Consider the following 11,420-nt stretch of genomic DNA (forward strand, 5'->3'; position numbering starts at 1 on the left):
AAGAGCAGCCTTCATAGGCACCTCTGGTGCACTGCGGGTCGCACCAACAGCAGCACTTAATGTCATTATATACATTGCACATTGCCGGCAGGTGCATCGCCGCGAAGTGCCTTTTAAGACTCAAGGAAGCTGGACATATAAAGATGTCCTGACAAGTTCATGCTGAAATGATCACTTTCTTCAACTGCATCCCTGAAAATTTGTATCACTGCGTCGCAGAGTCTAATCGCGACGGTTTTTTCTCTACTTATATACCAACGAGGGATAAGTGTATGTGGGAAGAATCGCAGTAAACTTTTTCACAGATAATAACTCCCCTCCTCTTTGCATGCACCGACAATCCCACCCAACCTTCTCTCTGGCCCTTGGCCGTCGAAACAGTCGAGCGGTAATATTATTTTGCGCCTTTTTCGAAACTTTCCAATGGGAAATTGAGTTTCTAAAAAAAATTTTTTTGAAAAAAGATTACCATACTGACCCCTTAGGCCAGAATAAGTATATGAAATATATTAAGTACCTTTGCCTTTCTTCTTTCCATAAAAGTATAATTATAAATAATAATAAACTTTAAAATGTGATTTTAAAAACAATTCTTTAATAGGTCTTAATAGGCAAAGTTTTGCTGCTGGCAAATTCTTTGTTGAATACAGAAGAAATGCATTTGAGCATGAAGCAGATGAAGTAGTTTCCGGGCATTTTTTCTTTTGACAGGAGGATAGGTTAAGAAAGAGCTCTCCGTCAATCTTGGTTCTATTCTACCGAACCACTGTAGTATTTTTTACGCAGAAGTGGATGCTAATAAGTTGATGGAATACGTAAAGCTACGAAGTGCAGCCGTTTTCGGAGAGGTGAGCATTCACTCCGACAGCCGGAACTAATAGTGACTGTGTGGTTGAAAGATCTTTTGGCCTAGAGTAGAACCCTTAGGAAAGTTCAATCATAGGGAATATTGTCAAATAGCATTCATCTCGTAAGGCTAGACGGATGAAAATTCTTAAAGTTATATAGAGGTTAGGTGGAAATATTCTGGCACATTCTCCTCTATTCTTTAATGGTATTACCTTCGGTGAACCAGAAGTCATAGCAGAAACTGACATTAGCCATCATAAAAAGTTTGTGATAGACTCAAAACGGTTTGTCGATTTGTAAGGGTCTTATGATATATTATAAAAACGCTTTAAGCTGTCCAAGTAATGCCCCTGATATAATCGACCTTTTAACCCAACTTAACTTACTCATACCTGAATATTCAATGTTTACAAAAAATTCATTGAATTCTTATCACTTTTTAATACGGTAAACACGTCTAAATCGCTATCATGAATACTTCTCGAGATATTCGCCTTTTTAAGTATGGCTGTATGGAAATTTCATAGATTTTTTATTACATACCATCTATGAAAATTTAGACCTCGGACCTTTTTTGTAGCAAATCAAATTTCCTACAAGTTTGTGATGACCATTGTTTCTATAGCTCTTGTCATTTACGAGATATATACAAGAAAAAAACAAATTTCATGGAAAAATCAGGTTTAGAGCCCCGTACTACCTCGCCGATGTGAATTACGATTTTATTGCACTGGGCACTTTTGTGGAGGGAACAATTCTGAGAAATATGCGTCTAAAGTCAAAGCGATGCCATAAAATACCTCTGATCTGTAGGAATTTAAAGATAAAAAATCACGATTGTAGTGTATTTTCTATGGAAAATTTTAACATGCCTTGGTCCAGTTTTTAATGTTAAGATTAAGTGCTAAAATTTTCAAGGAATTTTTTTCGAGTATTTCCAAGGAAATTCCGTGACGGGACTGAAAACAATTTATATAAAAAAAAAACACTCTAATATATATACAAAGATATATATAAAGAGTGAACATATCGAGCTGAGTCGATTTAGCCATGTCCGTCCGACTGTTTGTATATACGCGAACTAGTCATTCAGTTTTTGAGATATCGATCTGATCGATCACTATACTAATACCATGTTCAGACTGAAAATTTAAAGAGATTAGATTACATTTAATTACAATCCCTAATCATACCGTACTCACTACCGTTGGAGAGATAAAAAAAAACAGCTGTTTTTTCCATTCAAGAATTCACATCGCTCAATATTTATCAAAAGAAAACATTGTCATATAGCATTTTGTAGTAAAAACCGTATTCTTTTAAATATTTTCCATATAATGGAAATAATGGTCGCATTTTTTTATTTGGGAAGTCGAATTATTTTTTTTTCCGTTTGTAATGTCTAAATCAGCTGTGATAATGCAATAAATTTCAAATGCCGACAATGCACAGAGAGATTTAGCGTGGATCAGTTTCAAATGATGATGAAGTGATTTTGAACTGCCATTTTTGTATGGCCAAATTTTGATAAATTTATAAGATTATTGGGATAAACTACTCAACAGCTGAAATCGTGTGAGTAAGTGTCGGTCTGAACATGGTCTAAGACTCATTTCTTTTAAAACTAAACCATTGACCGAAATATTGCGTTAAGTATATAGGAACTAGAGGAAGGTGCGGACCGATTGCATCCCTTTCGGCACTAAGGTATATTGTAATGTCTTAATTTCATGAATTTATCTTACATAATAGTAACAAGAAAGGCGGATATCCTCCTTTGGATGGTGGCGGGAAGTATGTACCTCTCTCAACCTTTTTGGGAAGACAGTTGACCGAGACAAAAGTAAAGCGATAAATATGTTGCAATAATTTTACAGATACCACATTCGTTCAACAGTATTGAGTGAAAGACTTAAGTCTTTAAACCCTAAACAAGCTTTTGAAAAAGTTAACGACTTTGTATATCTCGGAATCTAAGCCTGTAGATCAAGTGTAGAGTAACTCTTGCTAACAGGCGCTACCTTGGGATCCCATTACTCCCGTTCTATTATACGACGCAGAAACATGGACGATGACCTTGGAGCCGTCCGTATGAGCGATGAGGATATAGTTAAGCGCAAAAAAATTAACGAATGCGCTGTCTGGATCATGTCGATCGCATGGTAGGTGAAAAACTCTTTCGACTCGAGACTCATAGGGGGACAACGAAAGTAAGGACGCCCACATATCCAATGGAAAGACGAAATGCGTGATCTCGCAAAAAATAGAGACAACTGGTGAAGTTTCGTGTAGTGCCAAAGATTAAGAAGAACGATTAACGAAATTTTGTTCCACATGTAGCCTCATCAATCATACAATCATGCCAAAATCCCTCTTTTAAATTCCCTGAAAAATGATATTTAAAAAAAAAAAAACAAAAGTGGCACAAAACCTTCAAAGACGGTCGAGAGATCGTTGAAGACATGCCTCATTAGGAAAATGGAAAGAGAGCTCGACATCCGTTCGAATTATTTTTTTATACATTTTGGGTATTAAATGCGTTCTCGCTGGGGCTCGACCCCACTCCTCCCGACAAAGCTGATTTTTTTTTTTTCAAAAAAAGTATCGTAAACAGGTCTCTTTGGCTCAAAAACAAACAAAATTCGCTGAAGGAGCGGAAGGCGATCCCGAAAAGTGCTTTGGAAAGTGTTTCGAGGACTGGAAAAATCGTTGGTATAAATGTATTACATCCGGTGGGGATTACTTGGAAGGTGACAAACTGAATATTGATGACTAATTAAATATTTTGCGTTTCCGGGAGCATTTTTATTACAATGTATACTAAATAATCAGTGTGGCGAGACGAATTGATTTCCAGACACCTGTTTGTAAATAATTTAGAAATAACTAAGTTTTAAATTATAAAATAGAAATTTGGTGAAGGAAATCAAAGTATGGAGGAGTACCTATATTTAAAATTGATCACAAAATAATTAAACCACCAATCTTGGTGAAAAGATTCGCCTCTGTTATCATTAAATGCATTGGAAATGCAAGAAATCAGTATATATGTATGTATTCGAATGAGACTATCATTCGACTATCTCATCGACTATCGGCACCCGTTCCCACGACAGTCGGGTCTACGAAAACCGGAACGGACCCGGACTTTTATCCGGCCAAGGACTGTCAACTCGGCAGAATTCTGCCGTTACAACAACAACAACAGACTATCGGCACAATACTTTGTATAAGTATTGTTTTGTATATAATCTACGATCTAAAACTGGTCAAAACTTTTCTAAAAAGTGGACTTCGGTGCCTTCGGCTGACTGTTTATAACATAACCTAAAAACTGCTGATTCAAACATGGTTAGATCGCCGAAATAACACCCGTTGGCCGGATAAAATCAAGGTCAATTCTGGTAACGTATAATTTACTTTTATCAAGAATATCGGTCAGTCTGTGCAATATATAAAATTAAAGTGTGGATAAGATCAGATCAGTACTTCCGTTAGTCCCCATATAGCCTAATATAAAAATTTTAAAATTTCGCCAGAAATTGTTATCGTTAGGTGAACAAAAAAAAGTTTTCCACACAAGGTCTTGCGTTTGATCTATCGTTTTGTATCGCAATTGCATCTTATGGGTCCGATATCGGTTGTTTCGACAAAATGAGCAGTTTCTTGGAGTGAAAAGGATATCGTTATCTCTAACACTTAGGAGCTAGTCGCGTATACATATATAGATGGTGCTGACGAACGTGGCTAACTCGACTCAACTCAACACCCTGATCGATTGTATAAGCTGTTGTTGTTTTAGTGGCAAAAAACATTACTGAAGTAGTTTCGAGGAGTGGTGCCGAGTTGACAGTCCTCGGCTGGAAAAAACCCAGGTTCGTTCCGGTTACTTAGATCCGAATGTCGTGAAAACGGTTATTTGTTTAAGTAGATTTGTTGGGTTTCTGAACGACAACGAGGTAAAATAATAACTCCAGCAGATACTATAAAAGCAACGGCCAGAGCAGTCCTTGTTGTTATCATCAAAGCAAAAGTCTCCTAAGGATATCAAGAGAACATTATTATTCATCGACTCCCCCCTAGTGAATGGTGTCTTTGAAGTCGAAACACCACGCATCGCAGACCGTGAACCGATAGATCCCTACATGTGTCCAGCGTAAGGGAAAAAGAAAATGCAAAAAAAAAAAACTTTTTTTGTTTTAAGATTACCCTACTGACCCCTTAAGCGAGCATAAGTATATTAAATATATTAAGTACCTCTGCCTTTCTTCTTTCCATAAAATTATAATTATAAATAATAATAAGCTTTAAAATGTGAATTTAAAAACAATTCTTTAATAGGTCTTAATAGGCAAAGTTTTGCTGCCGGCAAATTCTTTGTTGAATACAGAAGAAATGCATTTGAGCACGAAGCAGATGAAGTAGATTCCGGACATTTTTTCGTTTGACAAAAGCGCAGCTGCAGTTGCAGTATATTTGCTTTTGATATATCATCAATCCGTTGGATCACTAAAAATATCATTCTAGAATTTAAGATCTAATTTCATTTTTAAATAACAGTTGCCATAATTACCCAGAAAATGATTTTGGATGTTGAGACGTTAGTTCATCCTCCTGGTTCCCTAAAGCTTTCTTGACATACTACAATAAAAGTGAGATGAATATAGTACAATGAAACAAATCATAATTATGGCAATTATATTAGTTCACAAACGTACCATTGGGTTGAGTAAAATGTCCTCTTCCATTTTGTTAATTTGCCTTATTAAGTCCATCGTTTGTGCCATATCTTTCTGAATTTTAAGGAACATTTCGGGAGAATTATATTTTTCAGGATCATCTTTGAAAACAACCATGCCATCCTTTTTATTTATAGTTGCGTAAATTTCGCCAGATTTTATCTTAGAAAAAAACAAAAAAAACAAAAAACAGTTAAAAACAGTTCCGTTACTATGTTCATGGCACAAAAAACCAACCATATTGAAAATATATCTTTCCGCTTCTGCCGCATCGGCCAGCTGGGCTCTGCTAGCAACATCCGAAAGAGAGAGAGTCAAAAACGTTTTAGTTAACCGCCGTATATTTTTCTTATAAAGCGAAGTAACAACCTGCAACACATTTTAACTGTTAATTTTAATATGCGTAAGTATGTAGTTATTGTCTAATACCTGTTTTACTAAACCCATATTTTTATCCCGATTAAAGGTTTCGCTAGATTTGTTCATAATTATTCGTAGTTCGTCGCTGGATGATGTCGCGTAAGCGGTTGCCAAGTCATGATAAGCCTGCGCGAGAGGCTTCATAAACCGCGAAATCACCGGCGCAGACGATTTTGGTATTGGTAGAACCTAACGTACAAAAGATAAATAATACTCAAAAGACAGTTGATTAATGGCAGCGGCTACCTTTCCGTGTAGAATTAGTGAAACCAGCACGAATTTCTTATAGGCTTCTAACATTATGTGTGACATGGCCGCAGCAGGAGTGGATATACACACTTCAAAGAAATACAAGGCCCGATCGAAGTTTTTAACAGCAGTATATATCATACCACCATAGTAATAATAGAGAAGAAAATATTTGGCATCATTATTGGTATCCTAAGGGTAATTGAGAATTACATTTGATAAATGCCATATACACATACAATTCATTTATAATTTAATTTTTATTATGTACTACTCACAGCCGAGCTTTGCCCCCGAATTTCTGATGCCGTAGATATGGTGGTTATATCAACATCTAGAAAGCTTAGTGCGGTTTTGAAACACTTCGCTTTCAAGCTCAGCTGGCAGAGATCAGAGTGAATGCTGGTTTGCTGTGAGTCACACAGACGTATCTTTTCGATGGCTTGTGCAACCACTTTAATTCCCTGAATGCAGTGTGGATCATCAACGATAAGGCTCGTAAACATGTGACATAAATCATAGTCTATAATATATATATTTATAAAAAAAAAGTTTTGTAATTACTTATAAACGTTTCAATATAGGCTTTAAGCTTTCAGCACTTACAAGTATACGTAGCATATCGCACTTGTTCGCCATTACATTGACTGATAAATTCTTTATATAGAGTGAACAATTGTGGTAGATCGGCATTCACATTCTAAAAATGAAAAGCGTTCGTATTAACTTATAAAATTTGCAAATATTCATAAACAAACCGCAGCGCCATTGAATTTGACTAGCAAGACGTACAGCACTCCCAGCGAATGTTGTTGAAAATCTAATGTCTCCAGGACATTATCCAGCAAATCCCAATAACGTGAGAGTATATCGACAGATTCATTTAATTGATCTACCATAATGCGAAAATTTCCTGTTTGAAGACATTACAATCAATGCGCAAAACTAGTTAGAAAAACATATGTAATAAACTTATTTTGCCGGTTTCTAATGCTACATCTTTGAACGGTGTATGGTTTGCACCGTCTCGAGAAGTGCATTGTAACCCACCTTCGCTGCTTTTTGTCCGCACATTGTTAACATAATTTTCCAATGCACTGGCCATCGCTATGAATTCGATAAATAAGGTAACGATTTAGCAAATATATAAACGAATGATTTGACTAAAAATTCATAATTTGCCAATTGCGAATAGTTCAAAATTAATCTCTTATTGCCTTGTTTTTTCGGTGGTTGAATTTTCGCCTTTTCAATGACAGCAACCACAGTAATGTCTGGCTTGCTATATTTTGTCAAAATAAATCAGCAAATGCTAGAAAGGGACAAATATGTTCAGGAAAACGTTGATGTTTGAAACATTTATTTGACATTTGAAGTAGTTTAATATTTTTGTTATGTTGCATTATTATAGGTTGGCAATGCTGCAATGAACAGGTGGGGTATTCCTACGAAATGTGTGCACATGATATATGAAATATATCAACGGTAATATTTATTAATTTCAATTAAAAGTAATTAATAATTATTTAATTTATTGTAATTCTCATATAAGTTTTTCATAGTGATATTTTTATGTATTTAGGATATAAATTATGACAATATTGGTTCCCACGAAATTCTAAGTATTTGGAACAGACACGGATCTTTTCCGGCCAAAGAGTGTCATCTCGGCACCATTCTTCGAAATTACTTCAGTGTTGTTTTTTGGCGCTACAAAACAACGGATAGAATCTAAATTAATAGAAAATGTTTTTCTAGTCTGAATAATTTAAGTTTTAAGAAGCCTAAGGTTTCGGGACATCGAGCAGCGCTCATTGTGAATTGCTATAAAGAAAAGATGGGAAAGAGTACTGAAAAAACTGTTCGTTTATTGTTTATTGTGCTCTCTTTACGAGGCGTTCGTAAATATTTCCATTGTTGTTGTTCTTCCTATCAATAATTATATTGATATATTTGCTACATAAATTTATAATAAAAATAAAATTGAAGCTGATGAAAGTTTTTGAGAATGAGTAATGAAGACGGAATTGAGTGCTATTCAGGTTCTGCTGGAACGAGTTCAAATATTGCAAATATGGAATCGTCTATCATCTACGTTTGCAATATCTGTTTTCGGCAATATACATTAATCGAGGACTTACGGGGCCATTTTATTGAATACCACAAATGTACACCAAAAGTTGCAGAGATCCCTTCGAAAGAGGGAAAATCTGTAGAACTAACCAATAAAGATTGTCAGACTGCTGGAGCAGAAGAGTCAGATAAATTGCGAAACTTGCAAATCGAATCACAAAAAGAGGATTGTGTGAAACTGGAAATACGGCCAATGCCATTTAAAAACTTTCGAATTGTGCTGCGTTCAAAAATGATTAAGGGGTACTTATGTAAATAATCTGCAAAATTATGGGTCTACCATTTTTAATTTCCTTAAATTTCAGATGCCCCGTAACAAATTCCTGTCCTTACAAATTTGAAAACGAAGCTAAACTTGCACTGCATACTAAGTGCCATACCTGCCCGGATGCGGCTCAGAAGTTTAAATGCTACGAATGTAGTGTAGAAATGACAAATTGGAGACGTTGCACGGCACATTTGTGGAAAGCACATCAAATAGATGTGGATCTACTACAATGTCCACAATGCGAGTATAAAGCACATGCGTCCGGTAAGATATTTTCTTTAGTGACTAAAATAGTAAATTTACACATATTTTTTTATACATTTACTGACAGTGCTCGTTTGGCGGCACATGCGGGCGCACAAAAAGTGGCGGATGCGTGTTATACGCTCTCTACGCGCAGTTCAGCGCAAACGTTTGCAACAAGACTTGAAGAATTGCGATTTGAGTGTTATTCAGGCAGCACCGGTAAATAAAAATAAGTATTATGCTGAGAAGACTTGTGAAATATGTAGTCGAAAATTTGTAAATGGTAAAACACTTTCAAAACACGTAAAAGCGGTGCATAATAAAATTAAACCGTTTATTTGCAATGTGTGTGGCAAAAAAATGGCCCGTAAGGCCAGTTTGATCGTATGTTTAAATACATTTTCTGTGCCAGCTTGCGCATTAATTATTTTTGCTTTAGATCCATATGCGCCAACACACTGGCGAAAAGCCGCTACATTGTAAGGTCTGTAAATTTTCGACTCGAGATCCTAGCGTGTTACATAAGCATCAACTACGTCATGAGAAGGTAATTGAGTTTTATGTAAATGGATATTATAAAATTTATTATTATTCAAGGCGGAAAAACTAAAATGCGCACACTGTGACTTCAGCTGCATTCAAACCAACGCATACAAACGACATATGCGTTTGAACCATTCGGAAGAATATAAAAAAATTGCTTGTGACTTATGCAATTATGTTACCATAAGCTCAGAGCGTCTGCAGGCCCACAAAAATGATCATCTCAAAGGCTTAATTGTTAATCATGAAGGTTGGTTTTCGTGGAACAGGTGTATTTACCGTTGAAAACTTGCTTAGTCTTGGCTATAAATGTTTAAAGTAATATTTCATATTTCAGACTCTATGGATGCAACTCGCTCCGGCACTTCGAAGAATCTCCACAAATTACGTAACAAAAATGAGGTTCCCTTTGTTAAGTGTTATCTATGCATGTATGTATTCCATTTTCCAAATCTTTTTCAGATGTCTGCTGATTGTTTCTTGCCAATTGAAAGTATTGACTCACTGCCGCATGAGCCAGCTGTAGATACCGGTGGTGTTACCATACCCGCACCTTCGGAAGATACACAGTTCCCTACCTATTTAAACAACTGATATTAAACCATACGCAAATGCAATTTTTCTTTATAAACATTTCTTTATTTATTTCATTTCTTATGATATGATTTCAACTTTTTGAATAATTATTATTAATTTTATTAAGTACTGTGACAAGAAAAAGTCTTATAAAATTATATTTTAGTCAAAAACAATTTCCCTATAAGCTTGAGCTCAATAATTTTATTTAATATTTTTTTTTTTTTTTTTAATTTACTGCACTAAGTTTGAAAAAATCTCGCTAAATATTCGTATTTTTAAATATGAACTTTATTTTTGTTTGATTATTTTCGCAAATTACTGATCAAATTTAGTGTATTTTTTCTGTTTTTAATAAATTGTAAGTTTTAAATTTGGATTTAACGTTTTTGTTTATGTTTATATTTTTATTACACTGAATTATTTCTTAACCAACTAAATTTTCTGCTGCGTTTTCAAGTACGCGCAGTACATAATTTTCATTTTGAACGCTTGATTTGTTGTTTTGTTCATTTCGTATATCTTTATTTCCGTTTATTCGTACTATTTGTGGCCCTCGTGTTAATTTTGTGTTGTTTTTTTTGTAATAAATAATGCTGTATTTTATGACCGTGTTATATATGTAGACTTACAGTTATGAAATATATAAGTATGTATATACTTTGAGCAGTATAATATACATATTATGTAGGTGATTTCTCCTTTAGGTTGAGATTTATGTCCATGACTACACATTGACACCGTCATACTTTGCTAAAAAATAAATTCATAGTTGGTCTCATTCCTTTATCCATTTCCTAAATAGCATTAAGAATAAATATGTTTCTTATGCAGTATTGATCTGAAGTATTTTCTTAAATCGCGTTTTTCTTAGTAAAATATTTTATTCGCTTATTCTCAAAATAGTTCATAGAGTAACGTAAATATGTATTTAATTTGTGATTTTATTGTCTGCGTATGTTTGTATTTGATTAAAATTTCATGTAAATATGTATGCATGCAATATGTAATTATGTATGCGTTTAAGTCTAATTTCAGTTTAAGAAGAAATAAACTTCAATGCTACAACTCAAATATGCATATACATTTGCTACTTATTTTGCTAACATACTTCAAAATATTATCTAGCAGGAAAACTCTTTCACGCCTCCAACTATAGTGAATTGATGTCTTAACAAATTTATGCTTATTTATTTGACATTCACAAATTTTCATATAACACCCAACTTAAGCTATGATTTTTATTACCTTTAGGCAGTGTTTACATTTACTACAAAATTTTCATATTTTTTTAATAATGGGTGATTTTTTTGAGGTTAGGATTTTCATGCATTAGTATTTGACAGATCACGTGGGATATCAGACATGGTGTCAAAGAGAAAGATGCTCAGTATGCT

General features: G+C 34.7%; 2 protein-coding genes across 4 annotated transcripts; one reads left to right on the top strand and one right to left on the bottom strand.

Annotated features, from left to right (window-relative positions):
• Positions 1-5,162: 5,162 nt before the first annotated feature.
• On the bottom strand, positions 5,163-7,537 carry LOC108965728 (COP9 signalosome complex subunit 3). The gene is made up of 10 exons (XM_018928318.1): positions 7,308-7,537; positions 7,016-7,170; positions 6,864-6,957; positions 6,536-6,780; positions 6,255-6,449; positions 6,018-6,197; positions 5,826-5,957; positions 5,568-5,750; positions 5,423-5,490; positions 5,163-5,358 (listed from the first exon to the last, which is right to left on the bottom strand). Exons 1-10 carry the CDS (start codon positions 7,360-7,362, stop codon positions 5,343-5,345), a joined length of 1,323 nt encoding a protein of 440 aa, XP_018783863.1. The 5' UTR covers positions 7,363-7,537; the 3' UTR covers positions 5,163-5,342.
• A 344-nt stretch (positions 7,538-7,881) lies between these two features.
• Positions 7,882-10,105, top strand: LOC108965736 (zinc finger protein 583). 3 transcript variants are annotated; one of them, XM_018928329.1, is made up of 7 exons: positions 7,882-8,633; positions 8,696-8,922; positions 8,990-9,288; positions 9,344-9,451; positions 9,502-9,697; positions 9,785-9,835; positions 9,910-10,000. In XM_018928329.1, the coding sequence occupies exons 1-7, from the start codon at positions 8,266-8,268 to the stop codon at positions 9,918-9,920; spliced, it is 1,260 nt and encodes a 419-aa protein (XP_018783874.1). In that variant the 5' UTR covers positions 7,882-8,265; the 3' UTR covers positions 9,921-10,000. The 3 variants fall into 3 exon arrangements, with proteins under 3 accessions (XP_018783874.1, XP_018783875.1, XP_018783873.1); XM_018928330.1 differs by having other exon boundaries at positions 7,883-8,633; positions 8,990-9,123; positions 9,785-9,849; positions 9,910-10,105; XM_018928328.1 differs by having other exon boundaries at positions 7,884-8,633; positions 9,785-9,849; positions 9,910-10,105.
• The last annotated feature ends 1,315 nt before the right edge of the window (positions 10,106-11,420 follow it).

The sequence above is a fragment of the Bactrocera latifrons genome, unplaced genomic scaffold, assembly GCF_001853355.1.
Source record: "Bactrocera latifrons isolate USDA-ARS-PBARC rearing strain unplaced genomic scaffold, ASM185335v1 scaffold_147, whole genome shotgun sequence".
Classification (NCBI taxonomy): domain Eukaryota; kingdom Metazoa; phylum Arthropoda; class Insecta; order Diptera; family Tephritidae; genus Bactrocera; species Bactrocera latifrons.

Excerpts from the sequence above, each read along its gene's own strand:
- LOC108965728 (XM_018928318.1), bottom strand. The coding sequence starts at position 7,362 with ATGGCCAGTGCATTGGAAAATTATGTTAACAATGTGCGGACAAAAAGC. Across the intron at positions 6,450-6,535 it reads TTCGGGGGCAAAGCTCGGCT|GATACCAATAATGATGCCAA; the intron begins GTGAGTAGTACA and ends AATTACCCTTAG. Across the intron at positions 5,491-5,567 it reads ACATTTTACTCAACCCAATG|TATGTCAAGAAAGCTTTAGG; the intron begins GTACGTTTGTGA and ends CTTTTATTGTAG.
- LOC108965736 (XM_018928328.1), top strand. The coding sequence starts at position 8,266 with ATGAGTAATGAAGACGGAATTGAGTGCTATTCAGGTTCTGCTGGAACG. Across the intron at positions 8,634-8,695 it reads CGTTCAAAAATGATTAAGGG|ATGCCCCGTAACAAATTCCT; the intron begins GTACTTATGTAA and ends CTTAAATTTCAG. Across the intron at positions 9,850-9,909 it reads AATTACGTAACAAAAATGAG|ATGTCTGCTGATTGTTTCTT; the intron begins GTTCCCTTTGTT and ends AATCTTTTTCAG.